The 17,833-nt window shown below is 39.6% G+C and overlaps 1 protein-coding gene across 4 annotated transcripts in view; it reads left to right on the top strand.

Moving 5' to 3' along the window:
- The window catches only part of tncb (tenascin Cb), a 43,237-nt gene extending 25,818 nt beyond the window's left edge, over positions 1 to 17,419 (top strand). The window contains exons 12-29 of one of the 4 annotated variants that reach the window (XM_060884358.1): positions 1,213 to 1,479; positions 2,284 to 2,406; positions 3,059 to 3,202; positions 3,312 to 3,434; positions 4,735 to 4,878; positions 5,068 to 5,190; positions 5,585 to 5,728; positions 5,870 to 5,992; positions 6,739 to 6,882; positions 7,428 to 7,547; positions 8,764 to 8,907; positions 10,136 to 10,266; positions 11,021 to 11,153; positions 13,380 to 13,531; positions 14,133 to 14,229; positions 14,372 to 14,533; positions 15,026 to 15,189; positions 15,851 to 17,419. In XM_060884358.1, the coding sequence (XP_060740341.1) occupies positions 1,213 to 1,479; positions 2,284 to 2,406; positions 3,059 to 3,202; positions 3,312 to 3,434; positions 4,735 to 4,878; positions 5,068 to 5,190; positions 5,585 to 5,728; positions 5,870 to 5,992; positions 6,739 to 6,882; positions 7,428 to 7,547; positions 8,764 to 8,907; positions 10,136 to 10,266; positions 11,021 to 11,153; positions 13,380 to 13,531; positions 14,133 to 14,229; positions 14,372 to 14,533; positions 15,026 to 15,189; positions 15,851 to 15,961 (2,549 nt within the window). In that variant the 3' untranslated portion in view covers positions 15,962 to 17,419. The remainder of the gene's footprint in view (positions 1 to 1,212; positions 1,480 to 2,283; positions 2,407 to 3,058; positions 3,203 to 3,311; positions 3,435 to 4,734; positions 4,879 to 5,067; positions 5,191 to 5,584; positions 5,729 to 5,869; positions 5,993 to 6,738; positions 6,883 to 7,427; positions 7,548 to 8,763; positions 8,908 to 10,135; positions 10,267 to 11,020; positions 11,154 to 13,379; positions 13,532 to 14,132; positions 14,230 to 14,371; positions 14,534 to 15,025; positions 15,190 to 15,850) is intronic. The other 3 variants (XM_060884360.1, XM_060884359.1, XM_060884361.1) reach the window with 3 other exon arrangements.
- The last annotated feature ends 414 nt before the right edge of the window (positions 17,420 to 17,833 follow it).

Below are 17,833 nucleotides of genomic sequence, written 5' to 3'. Positions count from 1 at the left end.
ACCCCCCCCCCCCCCCATTACTCCTTCTGACAAACCCTCCAGCTAGCACTATGCTAATGAAGAGTGACGGCTCCACAGGATCTGTCCCCGCTCCGGTTCATTTCCAACCACTTCTCCTCCACGGAACAAAACAACTAGCGAACCTCATGTCAGCCCGAGCTTGAGGGAGAGAGAGGAGGTTTAGAATGGTCAAGAGTTTCTGAGGCTCTCCTTTTGATTTACTAAATAAAGGAGTCACATTCATGTATGCTAGGTTTCACGTTTTCTTATTTCACATTTCCACCTTCTAAAGCCGATCTTCTCGCTATACTTCCATCATGTAGAAGAATCTTTTTGCATTTAATATGATGCATAATGCATCAGAAATACAACCATGTTGACTTCATGTATAGAAACTGGTTGCTGTATCATTTTTCCTGTGGTAAAGAGTGTAGGTGACTCTGGCCAAGCTTAGTGGTAGGAAATGCGTGACATGATGGAGCCCAAGTGAGTTACACAACCAACCAGAGATTATTAATACTTTACTCACCAAATTCTACTGGCAACAACTAAATCCTTTATTAAACACATGGTTGTTTATTTGGTTGTCAGCCACAATGTTCTAAAATGATCTCAGTGTACCACATACCACAATCCCACATTATAAAAGCTGGGTAAAATTTCATTAATGATATTGTTCATAAAATATCAAGTGCTTTTACGCTCTTACATACTATAAAACTATTACACAATGTCTTGCATAAAAATAGAAAATATTTCACACGGCAAGAGATTTGTTGTTAATCTAAGAAAAAAAAACAAATGAAAAGATAAGTGATTTAATTTAGTGAATATAAAAGGAACATGAAAAGCAGGACCAAATATTACTTTATGCTTCAGATCTACTGCTATGGTCTATCCAATCACAGATACTAATGTGAGACTACAGGAGTACTGTAATTAATCCTGTATGGTTTGTGCACGTTTTTGTTCATTAATTTCAACCTTTTTTCTTTGCATGTTCTTCTAACTGGATGGCGTTTATTGGCATAACATATAGACAGCTACTGTATGCATCTCTTCAACATAACAAACATAACATATACCAATTGATGGTTAACACTGAAAAGCATGCATGGTAACAAATTGTGGCTTCGGGGCTTAAAAAGACCTGAACATGTCTGAAGAGCAAAGACAGAAGAACAGAATTTGTGTATTTCTTTGTCCACCTAGAGGCAGAACCTGAGGTGGAGCATCTTTTCACCTCCAACAACAAGCCAGATGGTTTTATGCTGCAGTGGACGGCTCCTGAAGGAATCTTTGAAATGTTTATTATCAAAATCTCTGACCGAACGGGCAAGCAAAGGCAGATGAGTGTATCAGGAGAGAAAAGAACAGAAGTGATCTCTGGCCTCGATGAGGCTACAGAGTATGAAATTGAGCTCTTTGGGACAATTGCAGGACGGAACTTCAAGCCTATTTCTGGGAAAGCTCTAACAGGTATTTGGATACATCTTGGCCAAGCAAGCCGGTGAAGTCAGTCTTTCATCGCCATCTTTTCACAATGTCTAGAAATGTTAGTGAATACAGTACTAACCTGACCTGAGTCTCCCGTTCACACTTATGACAATGCTTTAGGGAAGTTGTGGTCTGTTTATTTGAGTAATGATGGAATAATTTTCATACAGACAATCAATGTTTCCACTTTTACAATCTTTTTTGTATGTCTTCTTTGTTGTATGTCCTGAGTTACTAAATTACCAAATCCTAACCTCTTAGATTTCCAGAGGAAATGTAAATATACTAAAATCTTCTTCTTCTTTTGTACCCGACATCTTTCACCAACTGTCCAGTCACGGGGTTTACCCATTGGACAGAGCAATTGGGTCTGTGTTTTTACTGAATATGTGTCTGTCTTTGGTTGTCTGGCTCTGTCCCAAGGGGCCTCTCTTCCCTCTTGAGTCTGACGTTGGCATGTTGCACCATTGTACTCACGTAATGGGGGCAAGTTAATCTCCCCATGTCTGTCACGCAGGATTCTGCGGCCCAACATTGAAAAATGGCCGAAAGGCTTGAGCTCTTTTTTATCCATTTGTCTTGACTCTACTCTATTCTTTCTCCATGATATACTAACTTTTAGTATTTTACATGCCTCATATTTCTGTCTTTCTGAAGCCGTACTGTACTTAACAGGGTTCATCTTGGACTGGCATCAATAACGCTTGTCTAATTTGTGTTCAAACAGCCTCTGATACTTGTGTGTTTGCTTTGCATGTTGTCCTGTTACGTGTTGTCTCCTACAAGGTCTGGGCAAACCAAAGGGTATTCGCTTCTCTGATGTCACCGATACCTCCTCCACCGTTCACTGGACTGTCCCCAAGTACAGTGTTGACAACTACCAAGTCACCTACGTGCCCATTCATGGAGGTAAGTGTTCCCTCGTTCATAGACATGTTCTGGCTTTCTGCCTATTGCTACATGGCCTTCTGTAGAGAATAATATCTTAGTATGTGTTAAGTACTTTTCCAGCAGAAGGTCTGTGTAGTTTGGGCATCGTAAATGCTACTATAATCTTAAACCTCACGAATCATCCATCATCTGTGCTGTTATACTCATTAAAAACTTTATATCCACAATTCTTCACATTTATATCTCTAACAAATTGTCGTTGGAAGTTCCCTACATCTAAGTTTTCCCAAGTGTTCCCTAAGTCTTAAGTCCTGAGTTCTTAGTTTATTTTTCTTGTATGATGTATGATTTATAAAGTAACTCATATATAAGAAAATTATTGTTTTCTTGGACATGACATTATCATATCATGTTTAAAAAAAAAAAAAAAACCAAGGCAAAACAGAATTATAACTTCCAGAGTTTCACAATGTACTTTTTGGAGTGGAAATAATCTGCTCAGGTTTTCAGGTCAATCAGCATGTTAATGGAGGCAATCCATCAGAGTAGTCTGTTTTAGCTATCAGCCCTGTCTGTCTGATCAGTGCTGCCACCTTGTGGTGCTCTCTATTACATGCATGACTATGGGGCATTTTATGGTCTAAAGTTGGTTCTGTAACTCCCTCTGCAGACACTCCCATAACTGTCACAGTGGATGGAGGTGAATCTCACACTATTCTGCCCAACCTGACACCTGGGGTGACCTACCGTGTGAGCGTCATATCAGTGAAGGGTCTGGAGGAGAGTGAGCCAGCCTCTGATACATTTACAACAGGTACACTTCACACACACACACACACACACAGGAAAACGCAACCATACAGTGTGTGCAGCATACGTCTTATAATCATAGAAAATTTGCTCTGCTTGTTGTGTCCTGAAAGGTCTGGGACAACCAAAAGGTATTCGCTTCTCTGATATTATGGATACCTCTGCCACTGTCCACTGGACTGTCCCCCATTATCACATCGACAGCTACCGAGTCGCCTACACACCCATTCTTGAAGGTAATTGTTTCCTGTATCAATCCACATTAATTACTTATCCAGCTAAAGGTCAGTAAAGGATGAGGTTCAGAAATGCTATAAGTAGATCTTCTCAAAGGAAGGAGCTCACCAACCATCCATCAAACGTGCATCATCCTTCAACATCCATGAAACATTTTGACACAATCCTTCCATTTATTCGACTCTGGAATATAAATACCTTATACAGCAATTTGAACATCCCTCATTAAATGACATATTTTGCTCCAAAGGTTTGTCCAATTAAGTTAGTACTTATAATTACCATTCTATTCAGGTATTATTATTTCTATTCAGGTTTAATTCATTGTCACCCACTCTTCTGTGCAGAATGCATCTAGTTCTTTAATATCCTCTGGACTTTTTTATTTAATAATCAATATGTCTTTTGTCCAAGTCTTCCCAATATTTGTACTGTATATAAGAAATTTGAATGAAATCATGAAATCATTTTGACGCAATAAATGAATAAAAAATTTGAAGTTTTTTTCAAAGTGTTTTTAAAGCCCAATGTGTTTTGGCATGGAAATTACCTACTCAGGTATTCGGATATTAATGAATGTGCGTCATTGTAGAAAGTTTTACTGATCAGCCCTGTCTGTCTGATCCGTGCTGCCATCTTGTGGTGCTCTGTATCACATGCATGACTCTGGGGTAGAGGTCTTCTCGGGTCTAAAGAAATGTACCCTACCCGAAGTGGCCCGAATCACTTTTTAACCCGAACCCGACGTGCATTATTTATTTATTTATTTTTTTAAGAAAGTCCCTAGCTGAGACAAACCTGAAAAGATTAGACCCGAGTCCGACCCGACTGGTTGGCAATTTTTTTTAACCCGACTGGACCCGAATGTTGCACACACCGATGCAGCCCTGCATGCACCGGTTAGACAGAAAAGTAATCACTACAACATGGATTCAAAATTGATTGACAGGTCTGTTTCAACGAAAATTAGCTTACCGCCAGCAACACAATGTCGCAAGCGATCTTGGCAAACAGAGGAGGGGTTGGAAAAGGACTCAAGTCGATGCACACACGCAAGATACAGTAGTCCGGGTCTTCTCGGGTCTGTTCGGTAAAAACGCATTCATTTTAAATTACCCGAGACCCGATGGCGCAATTATTATACCCGACCCGTGTCCGAGGCACACGTGATACTTTTAGACCCGAACCCGCTCAGGTCTCGGGTTGGACCTCGGGTTTTTCGGATCTAAGTGGACCCGTGAAGACCTCTACTCTGGGGCACTTCATGGTCTAAATTTGGTTCTGTAACTCACTCTGCAGACAGTCCAACAACTGTCACAGTGGGCGGAGGTGAATCTCACACTGTTCTGCCCGACCTGACACCCGGGGTGACCTACCGCGTGAGCGTCACATCACTGAAGGGTCTGGAGGAGAGTGAGCCAGCCTCTGATACATTTACAACAGGTACACTTCACACACAGACACACACAGACAATTTTTTTCACAGGACAATGTACATTATAAGTCAAATTCAGTCCAGATACTTCACTAAATGATTGTACAATTGGATATAATGCTAAATGTTCATGATTATTTGTGTCGAGTGTTTGCACTTATTGTTGTGTTGGCTCATCATGTGTTGTCTCCTGCAAGTTCTGAGCAAACTAAAGGGTGTTCGTGTCTCTGATGTTACTGAAACCTCTGCCACGGTTCACTGGACTGTCCCTTATTACCACATTGACAGCTACAGAGTCACATACACACCCATTCATGAAGGTAAGTACTTTCTCATTCATTACATATTATGCCTTAATGGAGATTCGTATCTTTAATTATCTCTTACGCACTTCCCAAGATTAAGTTCAGCATAGCATGGGTATGTGCACCAATGAAAAGAAGCATATATTTTGTTGAGAAAGTTTGCACACCCTTTTAAGTCAGTACTTAGTAACACCACCTTTAGTAACTAGCGCAATCATACATGAAGAGTAACCATGAAATTTCTAGCATTTCCGGAGTTAGAGGTATCTGTTTAGATTTTCAGCTCAATCAGCATTTCTGTGTAATCTGTTTTCCTCATCAGCACCATCTGTTTTGTGGAGCTTTGTAATCCGTGCATGACTCTGTAGCACTTAATGGTCTAAAGTTGGTTCTGTAACTCCCTCTGCAGAAACTCCCATAACTGTCACAGTGGATGGAGGTGAATCTCACACTGTTCTACCCAACCTGACACCTGGGGTGACCTACAACGTGAACGTCATATCAGTGAATGGTCTGGAAGAGAGTGAGCCAGCCTCTGATATCTTTACAACAGGTACACTTCACTCACACATACATGCATGATGAATGTTAATGAAACTCTGTACCATTTTAAGGTACAAGTGTAACATATGTGTGATTATCATCACTGGTTTTTGTTCTTCTTGTTGTCTTGTTTCATGCTATCTCCTGCAAGTTCTGGGCAAACTAAAGGGTATTCGCTTCTCCGATGTCACTGATACCTCTGCCACCGTTCACTGGGCTATCCCTCGTTATCATGTTGACAGTTACATAGTCACCTATGTGCCCATTCATGGAGGTAAGTGTTACATTCCACATTCTGACATATTAGCCAGTCTGTATTGTCACATATACGGTGATATTTTTCATTCTGTTTGTATATCCTATCTTGTTATGAAGTTGGGGTCAGAGCACAGAGTCATCCATGACATGGCACCGTTGTAGTAGTACTCAAGGACCTGTCAGTGACAGCGGGGTAGTGTTAGGGCTCGAGCTTATGTCCCTCTGATCACTGAGAGTTTAATCCGGCGAGGCACCACTTCCTGCTAAGCCGCCACTACCCACAACTTGTCTATTGTTACATGACCTTCTATAGAGATTCATCTCCAAATGAACTTGCATGTACGTAGGATGGTCATTTTAAATGCTAGAAGTAGATCTGCAAGCCCAGAACTCAAAAATCATCCATCATCTGTGCAGAGACACAATGTTGACACAATCCATTCATTCTAATAAGAAGGTCCACAATTCAGTATCTTATATTTCTAACATATTGACTGAGGAATGGCAGTGCTATTCATCGTAGTGTGCTTGGCATGAAACTGTATAGTCTCCAAAAAAGTATCAAAGGTCTTTAAAATGTCCTTTTTTGGTTTGCTCGGGTTTCAAATCAATAAAGTTTGTTAATGGATGCAATCCATCAGAGTTGGAACAGAAGAGAGACTGTTTAACTGATCAGCATCTTATGTCTGATAGTGCTGCCCTCTTATGGTACTTTGCATCACATGCATTTGTCAAAAGATGGTTCTGTACCTCCCTCTGCAGGAAGACCTTTGACAATCACAGTGGATGGAAGTGAATCCCAGACTGTGTTGCCCAACCTGACCCCTGGGGTGACCTACCGCGTGGGCGTCATATCAGTGAAGGGTCTGGAGGAGAGTGAGCCAGCCTTTGACACAGTAACAACTGGTACAGTTCTCACTCACACACACACGCACACACACACACTTCGAAAGTGTTTATTTCTCATTTCTGTAGTTTATTCCATTGTAGTAAGAGTAAAAAGCTTCATTTGCAAACATATTTGACTAAAGAATTCAGTACTCAGTAGCTCAGTACCACTCCCTCCTCAAGGCTTTGTTGTACTTCAGTGTAACAGGGTTTCGAACCTAAAGTCATCTAGGTACTAGAAAAAAGATTGCTGTAAATGTAAAATAAATAAAAAGAAGTGTTTTAGATTTATGGATTTATGTTTCAAACTGAACCAATAACTACTCTTAGACTTTCACATGGATGTTTGAATAGACTAAGCAGGTTGTCTGGTTTCTTCTCAGAACAAGGAACTCACATTAAACTTGAGAAACAAGAAAAGCTACTCAACAACATTTTTCTGTTTATGATGTGTCAGTGTCTTGTTTAGTTTACACACATTGTGACACTGACATATCTTTGTGTGTAGAAGAAGGTGCTGTGTGAAACCCTTTGTTTTTGTTTTTTTACGTTTTGTTTTTTAGCTTTGGACAAGCCTCACGGTTTGGTGGCAGTCAATATCACCGACACCACGGCGCTGCTGCACTGGCAGCCTACCATTGCCACGGTGGATGGATATGTAATCACCTACAGCACAGAAACAAGTAACGAGCCGCAAAAGTTCACAGTATAAATCCTAAAACAAAACTGAGTTTCTTTAACATACACACATCATGAGCTAATTACCAAGAGCTGACTGAGCTGAATATTGTCTAACAGGGGAGAACAAATGAGTTGTATATTTTTGTTGGCCAGTGCACTGAAAAAACAAAAGCTCCAATATGCTGCATGTTTTGTTTTAGGTAAACAGGCTAAACAGTTATAGCACTCACTCTCACTCACTCATTTTCTACCGCTTATCCGAACTACCTCGGGGAGCCTGTGCCTATCTCAGGCGTCATCAGGCATCAAGGCAGGATACACCCTGGACGGAGTGCCAACCCATCGCAGGGCACACACACACACTCTCATTCACTCACACAATCACACACTACGGACAATTTTCCAGAGATGCCAGTCAACCTACCATGCATGTCTTTGGACCGGGGGAGGAAACCGGAGTACCCGGAGGAAACCCCAGAGGCACGGGGAGAACATGCAAACTCCACACACACAAGGTGGAGGCGGGAATCGAACACCCAACCCTGGAGGTGCGAGGCTAACATGCTAACCACTAAGCCACCGTGCCCCCCACCAGTTATAGCATAATATAAATAATATAAAAATGCCTAGCAGCCTTTTCTAGATAAGCACAATAATTCAAACTAAAGAAAATAGATGATTACTTGATCCAGCGTCCGGTCTTGATTATCTCTGTAGCACTCTATAGATATGCTTAAGCGTGTGTGTATGATATACAGGGGTGTGTGCTCATATTAGCAACCGTCTAGTGTTTGTTTGTGTGTGCAGATTGTCATTCACGTTAAGCAGGAGCCACACCTGATTCTACTAAAACCCAAGATCATCTTATTATTGAGGAGGAATCGGGTGTGGCTCCTGCTTGATTGTATACCACCATGCTAGCATGAGAGTTTTAACAGTCCAGTTGTGTGTACAGTAAGTGTCTCTAGATTCCTGCATGACCCTTTTCGGTTCATATATCTTATACGTGTGTAATGGAGCAGGCTAAGGAATTTATAAACAACTAGCACAAACCTGACTACAAAACCAGTATGATGGCATATCACAAATCATGCTTTACTTGAATTGTACAGTAGCTACATACCAAATGAAAGCTTGGGTTAGCAATGTGTCCAACACTGTCTACGCTACATGAATTACCATAATCAGACGCCAATGCTGTGCTGTTTGTTTTGATAGTGCCCCCGATAACAGAGCAAGTTTCTGGAAACACTGTGGAGTTTGAGATGAGCTTGCTCTACCCTGGCACTGAGTACACCGTCAAAGTCTACGCAGTGAGGGAAGCAGCCAAGAGTGCTGCCACGACCACACAGTTTACCACCGGTAAACACACACACAAACACTCAACCTACCTGCATGCTCTGGTACTGAACACCACCATATTAATCTGTTTACATGCTGTTTTTGCACATGCTGTCTTGCACATTCACTCAATTGCTGTTTTGAACACCACATTTCAAAACCACATTTCAAACCTCTGTTGTCTCATGTAGCATCATGATCCTGGTTTCATTTCAATGGGGATAAGAAGATGTAGAACACTTACTGTTCGTACAGTTACATACATTTACAGGGCATACAATCTTCAGGACAGATGTTTGAAAAAAAATAATAAAATAAACATTTATAGCAAGACTATACACGTGATGTAAAGATTCTCTTAGCATTAACAACTGCTTTATTTAACATTAACCATAAACATCTAAATTTATACTAATTAACCTATAAGTAATGTTAAGATGAATTCATTAACAGTCATTTAATTTTTTAGCTTTGGTTAATATATGTATCTTGATGCTCTTCATGCTAATCTTTATACTGCATGGCATATACTGTAACACCACAGCAAGCGTGTGTGTGTATATATATATGTATATATATATATATGCATCTTACAGCACGATAAAACGATATACTTACAATATTAGTTTATTAAACCTATTTCTAAGCTATTTTCTAGCTTTCTATTGGTAGATACTATTTGGTCATTTGTTTTAATGGTCATATTTTATTATCTGACAAATAGAATAAGAAAATGTATGGCTTTTAAAAAAAGATAAAAGATGCCTAGAGAGAATATTAATAGTCTTATAATTATTGGTAGTTTAATGTAATCTAATAATAAGTAATGGTAAATAAACTTGACTAGATTCAAAATAGTTTTACTTGACACTCTAAGATGTTATATTTTTTGCAGTAAACATTACATTATCTGGTCACCGATTGGTTAAGGTGTTTATTGGACTACCAATCAGAAGGTTGCTACCACAGTGGGGCCCCTGAACAAGGCCCTTAACACTCAATTTTTCAGTTCTATAAAATGAGGTAAACCGAAGTCACTCTGGGAAAGTGCGTCTGCCAAATGCCGTAAATGCAATGTAATGTAATTGTAAAGCATGCGACTAGTAACGAGCATATTGATTCTGTTACTATGGCGACAAAACAGAAGGGAATACGTGTTGAAGAATGTAGGTCTGAAACTGGACAATGATGCTTTGTATTAGTTGCATCTATTGAAAGCCAGTTTTAAGTGCATTATCCTCTGCTGTAGATGTTGATTCTCCTGAGGACCTTGAAGCCAGTAATATCCTGACAGAGAGCGCCACACTGACCTGGAAGGCACCACAAGCACAAATCACTGGCTACATCCTCACCTACGAGTCGGCTGATGGTACAGTTCGGGTCAGTGGAGCAAAATATTCCTTAGGTGTTTAAGTTTGATGATACAGCTACAGTTACAGTTACACCTGGCTAGAATACTACAAGTGTGCAACTCTCACATTTCACAATTCACACCCTGATGTGCTGATGTGCGAAAACTTTCCACGACATGATATTTTTTTGAAGCGGGAGTGTAAACATGCTAAGCACCATATTCCCTGCAGCATCTGTAGCAAAAATACGACGATATCTGTTTGTGATTCATATTTTTGTAGGAGAAAAAAAAAACAATGGAGGTTATTCTCAGACTGTGACTTCACATTTACCAAATGTACAAGTTTACTGTCACAGGTTCTGGGATGTTTCGCTGTAATTCGTACATTAATTTCTTCCCAGTCGATGCATGCTAGATGATTTTCTCTGCTCAAAACTAATTCTAGTGTGGAGATAGCAATCTATCAGAACTAAAGCTGGAGGATTGTTCTTAATTCCTCATTCTCTTTTTGTTATACATTATGTTTGCTCTTTTGTTCTAGTTAATGTTTTGTTTTTTAACGTATTTTAAATGTGATATAAGATCAATGAGCTTATTTAAAGTCTACCAGAATAAAAAAATAACCATCATAAACCATCAGAAATCTATTGAAATGTCAGGGTGTTTTTAAAACTTGTAGTGACCTGAATTCTGTATTGTTTGAGAAAAGTGTATTGTGATGGTAGTAACACTCTTAGTAACTAGTACTATACTGACTTGCCTCTTCCTGTCTTGTTTCAGGAGGTCGTCCTCAGCCCCACATCCACGTCATACAACATGAATCAGCTCAGCGCCTCCACTGAGTACACAGCACGCCTGCAGGCCATCTCCGGCCCCCTGAGGAGCCACATCATCTCCACAGTTTTTACCACCAGTGAGTCCATCTATGTTCATAAACTTACAACATATAGTATTTCTCATCAGCTGCCAATGTTTTACTCTGGAAAAAAAATTGAGCACGTGCAAATTAATGTTTGAAACTTAAAGAAATCTGAATATCCCTAATATTTTTATATCTACAGACCAGTACAGACTACTAGGGCTTCTCAAACTTCTTTGCTGCCAGGATTCCCTGTAAAAATCCCCAGCTTCTATACTGTAGCTACAAACAAACCTACCGTTAAAACTATTCAAAGATTAAACAATCACAAGTCCATTCTTGTGAACTACATATTTGCATAATTGCTGTGTCGACAAGTATAATTGTATAAGCACAGTGCACCTCTGCTTTAAACACTTTCGCATCCTTCTTGGCTGTTTTAAGCCTTCTGAAAAAAAAAATACAGAGAAGAATTTTATAAATTTATTTATTTTTATTTTAATATATATATATATATATATATATAGAGAGAGAGAGAGAGAGATTCATTCATTTTCTACCGCTTATCCGAACTACCTCGGGTCACGGGGAGCCAGTGCCTATCTCAGGCGTCATCGGGCATCAAAGCAGGATACACCCTGGACGGAGTGCCAACCCATCGCAGGGCACACACACACATTCATTCATTCATTCACTAACGCAATCACACACTACGGTCAATTTTCCAGAGATGCCAATCAACCTACCATGCATGTCTTTGGACCGGGGGAGGAAACCGGAGTACCCGGAGAACATGCAAACGGGGAGAACATGCAAACTCCACACACACAAGGTGGAGGCGGGAATCGAACCCCGACCCTGGAGGTGTGAGGTGAACGTGCTAACCATTAAGCCACCGTGCCCCCAGAGAGAGAGATATTTTTGTTATTTATTGTAAGCATGGAAGAGAGAACGTTTACGTGTTTACGTTATTGTTACATGATCAGGCGATTGTTAATATTCAGCTTCTGCAAATTTTCAGTCAGTTCCTCAAATACTCGCTTATTTCTGACTGTCATTTAATTTGTCCTGATCACTTTTCACCTTTTTGTGCCAACCGATGACTGATCCATCACCACTTGACATTATTTTTCGGTTTACAAGAAATGCAGGGTTTCTTTTGTATTCTAACCACATTTGGCAGACACCACTATCCAGAGCGACTTACATTTCAGTCAGGACCACTTGAGTCAAAATAAAAACAATTCTTTGACGTATATTTAAATTTTTTATTTGCAAGCTTATAAAATTTACATTTGGCGGTATGGCTCTGTTCTGAATTCCCAATCCTTTTCATGAGCTCCATGAAAGCTAGTCAGGGAACAACAGCAGCTTCGTGGGGGGACAATCTCCCATTTAACTGGGAAAGCAGCAAGACAAAATCCCCCATTTAGAACAGAGCCTGCATCAGTGACAACAGAATGACACTGATTAAGTTAAACACAAAGTTTCTAGGAGGAGCTAGGGGAGGAGGTGGGTTGCAGCAATGCAGAGGAAACAGCCAAGCAGACAGACTGAAAAAGCATTTAAATAGGGAGCCCTGTTTGAAAGGGACCAATAGCGCGCTTAGGAATCAGATCAGCTGATGGGCGGGGTTAGAAAATTGACATCAGCTGATAGCTGAGCTTGACTATGTGGCCTGCCTGAACTGACACTGAACGCTGTATTTATCTTAATTATACAGCTGAGCAATTAAGGGTTAAGGGTCTTGCTTGTGGACCAAGGATTCAAGCTCACGACCTTCTGATCAGTAGTCCAACACCTTAACCACTGAGCTACCAATTCGCTATAAGATGCACTTAAAAAAAACTACAAATACTGCTTTAGAGCATCTAGTGAAACGGCTGAAACAGATAGCTATAAAAACCTCTTGGACCTCATGGACATCCTGGCTATACTTGACTATATTTGGCCCTTTATACTTCCCAAACCCCTGATGGTCCCCAGACCTCACTTTTAAAAACTACTCTATGTCTGATGTGTTATTATGATAACTGCTAAAGAATGATGTTATGATTAGTGAAATATTATATTTCTATTCAAAAACTGAACAAATTAACTATAATGTATATAAATTGTTTTGCTAAAAGGTTTGGAGAACATTTTTGAACTTTCTGAACTGTAAAGTATAGAGGAGAAGACTCTCAGAAATAACATAGGCTTGTTAGACGAAGTCCATTCCAGACTCTGCTCATGTCACTGCGCTGACGACTCCTTTGCATCCTGTTTTTTTTGGCGCAGTCGGAGTTCTCTATAGATACCCGAAGGACTGTTCCCAGGCTCTTCTGAATGGAGACACCACCTCAGGACTTTACACCATTTACCTGCGTGGTGACGAGAGCCAGCCCTTACAGGTCTACTGCGACATGACTACAGACGGAGGCGGCTGGATCGTACGTAATTCACTACCCTCCCCTTGTTGAGGAAGGAATAAAACACCATGCTTTACAGAAAAAATGATCATGTGACGCAAACCGATGTGAAAAGTTTCTGTAGCCTCCACAAAGCTGTTTATTTTCCTGAGAGCATTTTAGTTCTTTTATACCACATCAGTATGGCAATGATGACTTTATTTTATTAGTTACAAAATAGCTGGTTATCTGTTTTAAAGTTGTGGAGTAATGTCCATGAAACAAACTCCTGTTTTCATTTAGCATTGTTGAGGGTTTTTCAGAAAACCTTCAATTACAGCTTTATTTCTGACTGTTACAAAGCACTGACACTGGAGACTCCTTCCATAAAAGTTAAATAAACATCTCTGTACAGAAATATCACCAATAACACACAAATTTTAAACGTTGAGCATGAACCATACAAGCTGTTTTTCTATAGAATCTGTGAAGTTTCACCTTTAAACCATGTGTGTTATTGTCCCTGTTATGTTCCTGTTTTGATTCAAGATCTTTCTTCATTTTTCGTGACTCACTCTGGCCAAACAGGTGGAACATAAACTGTTTGTGGTGTATTGTTGTTTAATGTGCTATTTGCCTGCAGGTGTTTGTCAGGAGGCAGAGTGGTAAAGTGGATTTCTTCCGTAACTGGAGGAACTACACTGCAGGGTTTGGGGACATGAATGACGAATTCTGGCTTGGTACGCATCATGCAGAAATGTCTGTGTAGAAAAATACACGTTTTAATAAATTGGTCCAAACGAATTCATGAGCCACGTACGAGTTGATGAAAATAAATGAATGAATTGTTTTATTGACTCATGTCCTTCCTGTTGCGTCTAGGTCTCTCAAACCTGCATAAGATCACCTCCTTTGGTCAATACGAGTTGCGAGTGGATCTGAGAGATAAGGGAGAGCATGCATACGCTCAGTACGACAAATTCTCTGTGTCAGAGCCACGCAGTCGCTATAAGGTGCACGTTGGTGGCTACAGCGGCACGGCAGGTAATAAACCTTCAAAGAAAACGGAGTATAGTTTAAACATCTATACAGCTAATTATAGAGAAAAAAAAATCTAGTTTATGGTTATTGTAAAATTTGTAAACATACTGTATGCATCCTACATATTATATAATACAGTATAGATAGATAGATAGATAGAGAGAGAGAGAGAGAGAGAGAGAGAGAGAGAGAGAGAGAGAGAGAGTATATAGATAAATATCTAGACAGACAGACAGACAGAGAGAGAGACAGACAGAGAGAGAGAAAGATAGATTGATAGATAGATAGAAAGAGAGGAAGAGAGAGAAAGAGAGAAAGACAGAGAGAGAGAGATAGAGAGAGAGAAGGACACTTTGTTGATCCCAGATGGAATTTATCCGTTCATGCACATGAATGAAAACATGACATTGTCTATTACTGAGTTACTTCCTGGAAGATTCTCCCATTTCCTTTGTGGTTCTTCACCATTTCTCCTATCTCATTTCTATCTCATAGGCGATTCGATGACTTACCACAATGGCCGTCCTTTCTCCACTTACGACCACGATAATGACATCGCTGTCACTAACTGTGCCCTCTCATACAAGGGAGCTTTCTGGTATAAGAACTGCCACCGTGTTAACATCATGGGAAGATACGGAGACAACAGTCACAGCAAAGTAGGACATCTGCCAGAGGAGTTTTCTTCTAAATAACACAAACACAAGAAATCACAGTGACGAACGTATACATTTTAGACCATACATTTTTGGGTACAATTGGACCTATAAATAATAATAATAAATTATTAATTAACCTACGACACTCGTATGACCACTGACATAAGCCCGTAGAAACACTTATTATTGCGTTTTGGACAAAGGTAATAACTTAGTTACTCAACAGTTTCAAAACATCATAAACAGATCAATTCCAGATCAGTTAAAAAGTCATATAAGAGCACAGTTATAAGGAGTTATGAACGGTAGGCTTTATGGATAAGCAACACTACACAACACACACACAAGCACAGCAATACATGAATGAAGTTTAAGCTATAAAACCTTTTTGAAGCCCACATTCATTTATCATTATAGTAGCGCTTATAATATTTTATATGCGTTGGTAATGAGTTGGTAAAGATCCCCATAATAATGCTTCATAAAACTCTAATAATGTGATATATACTGTATATTTCATTACAGCGTTCTGTTTAAAGCATTAAATCTATTCTATTTATTAGAATTAGAAGAACAGTTATAATGACTTATGAATATATATGATATATTGATAGAAAGATTGCTTTAAAGTTAACACCTATAACTTTTCCCCTTTCTCCAGGGTGTCAACTGGTTCCACTGGAAGGGTCATGAGCACTCCATTGAGTTTGCTGAAATGAAGCTCAGACCGTCCAACTTCAGAAACTTTGAGGGAAGAAGAAAGCGATCGTAAAAGATTCATTAAAAAGAAAACAAATCAAATGCCCTCCTTTTTGCCATTCTGCCCTTACTGCATCAGTTCAACATTTTCAGCTACCAAAGCAGAAGCTTAGCCGTATCTTCCTCATCCATCTCTCTCTCTCTCTCTCTCTCTCTCTCTCTGTTTCCTCACTTAATAACCCAGTTATTATTGACATCTATGAGTCCTTGTTCCAGACTAGAGTTCGGCATTGATCGTTTACGGCACCAGTAGCTTAAGTGCCAGTCTACAGCTTCACTCACACTCACAAGTCTATATGTGAAAAGTTCTCTCTCTCTCTCTCTCTCTCACACACACACACACACACACACACACACACACACACACACACACACACCAAAGACCGCAAGTTCGAGCTAATAAATCTTTCAGAAAGCACACTGTACTCCTCCTGAGTGACTCTGAAAAGCTTTTCAATTTACAAAAATAACATATCAGTTTCTGTACCCACCTGGCCACGTTAATTCAAGTACGGTTTGCGTTCCAAGGGTAGAACGTTTGTTTGTTTTTTTGTTTGTTTGTGTGCGGGTGAGTGAGTGAGTGTGTGTGTGTGTGTGTGTGTTCTTTTTTTAGTGTTTGGTGCCTCTTCACTGTTTTAAGCGCCTCATGTCAAACTGTCATGCATCCAGTGGAGAAGTTGAAACCCATTTTGTGAATATTAGCCTCAGTGTGACACAATAAACATCCCCCTGTCCTTCCACCATCATTCCAGCTGTCCAGACAGAAAGGAAGGAACGTCATCATGTAGCCAAAATGTTTGCACCGGACATACCACACACAAGTCTGTCAGCCTGAAAACTGAGACACTGCTCCATCATCATCACTATCATCACTATGCACAGTGTGGTGTGTTTCTTTTTAAAACCTATTGCATGCTACATTAAAATGACTGGTGCTGAATCTTTCACTTGATGGCCTGATGATTTTGCAGTGTCACTTCCACTGGGAAGCACAACTAGGTGTTTCATTTGGTTTTTAGCAACTGTGTCTGCTCCGAAGTAAAGGCAGGACCTATATCAGTACGTCACTGATGTAAGCAAGTTCAAACAGGCAGATTAGGAGTGAATATGATCATGAACAAGAGCCATAAATTTAATGTTGTGCAGCAGATAAATACTTAAGAAAGGCCACTTTCATTTTGTAATCAACATTGTACATTTATATAAAAGGTATTGTACACAAAATTAATTAATATACAGAGTGAGTCCTCGTGTCCTCCCCACTGTCCTTCCTTCCCTTCCTTGACTCTGACACCTTTCCTGCTATAGACTAAACCACTGACCCTATAAAATACCTGTGTAAATTAAAGTCTCTTGTTTGGTATTTGAATATGATTTGTTTGTTCGTTTGTTCGTTTTTTAATTGGGTGAACAACAGGTGTTTCTCTGTAACCCATATTACAATAAAATGGATTTTGTTTTTAAAAAAAAATGGTATGTCGTAGTAATTATTTCATCTTAACCGGTTTTCGTATAGGAGTGTACACACAAAGGCTTAATGCTAAGCGAAGGTTTAAAGTTTTTAGGTATATAAAAGTGAACAAAACCACAATGTTTGAATTTGACGGCAAAATGGTGGCTATTCATATTTCTCGTTTTTTGTTTATGTAATTTAACATCATTTTTGAAACAGAAGTCTGAGTGAGGTGTGTGAAAAGGTTTGAAGTAACTAAACGATCTTGACTGTAGCTTAGAAAACTAGTTTAATATGGAGAATAACTTTATAAGTTTATAAGTTTATAATGAATCATGTTCGCTGCAGGCTGTTAGCCAAAACCAGCTAAAGAGCTGAGACCTACACGTTATAAAGAGCATTTATATGGAGGAACACACAAGACTAATACAA

The sequence above is a fragment of the Tachysurus vachellii genome, chromosome 12 (genome assembly GCF_030014155.1).
Source record: "Tachysurus vachellii isolate PV-2020 chromosome 12, HZAU_Pvac_v1, whole genome shotgun sequence".
NCBI lineage: Eukaryota > Metazoa > Chordata > Actinopteri > Siluriformes > Bagridae > Tachysurus > Tachysurus vachellii.
This window is presented reverse-complemented; position numbering and strand designations above follow the sequence as displayed.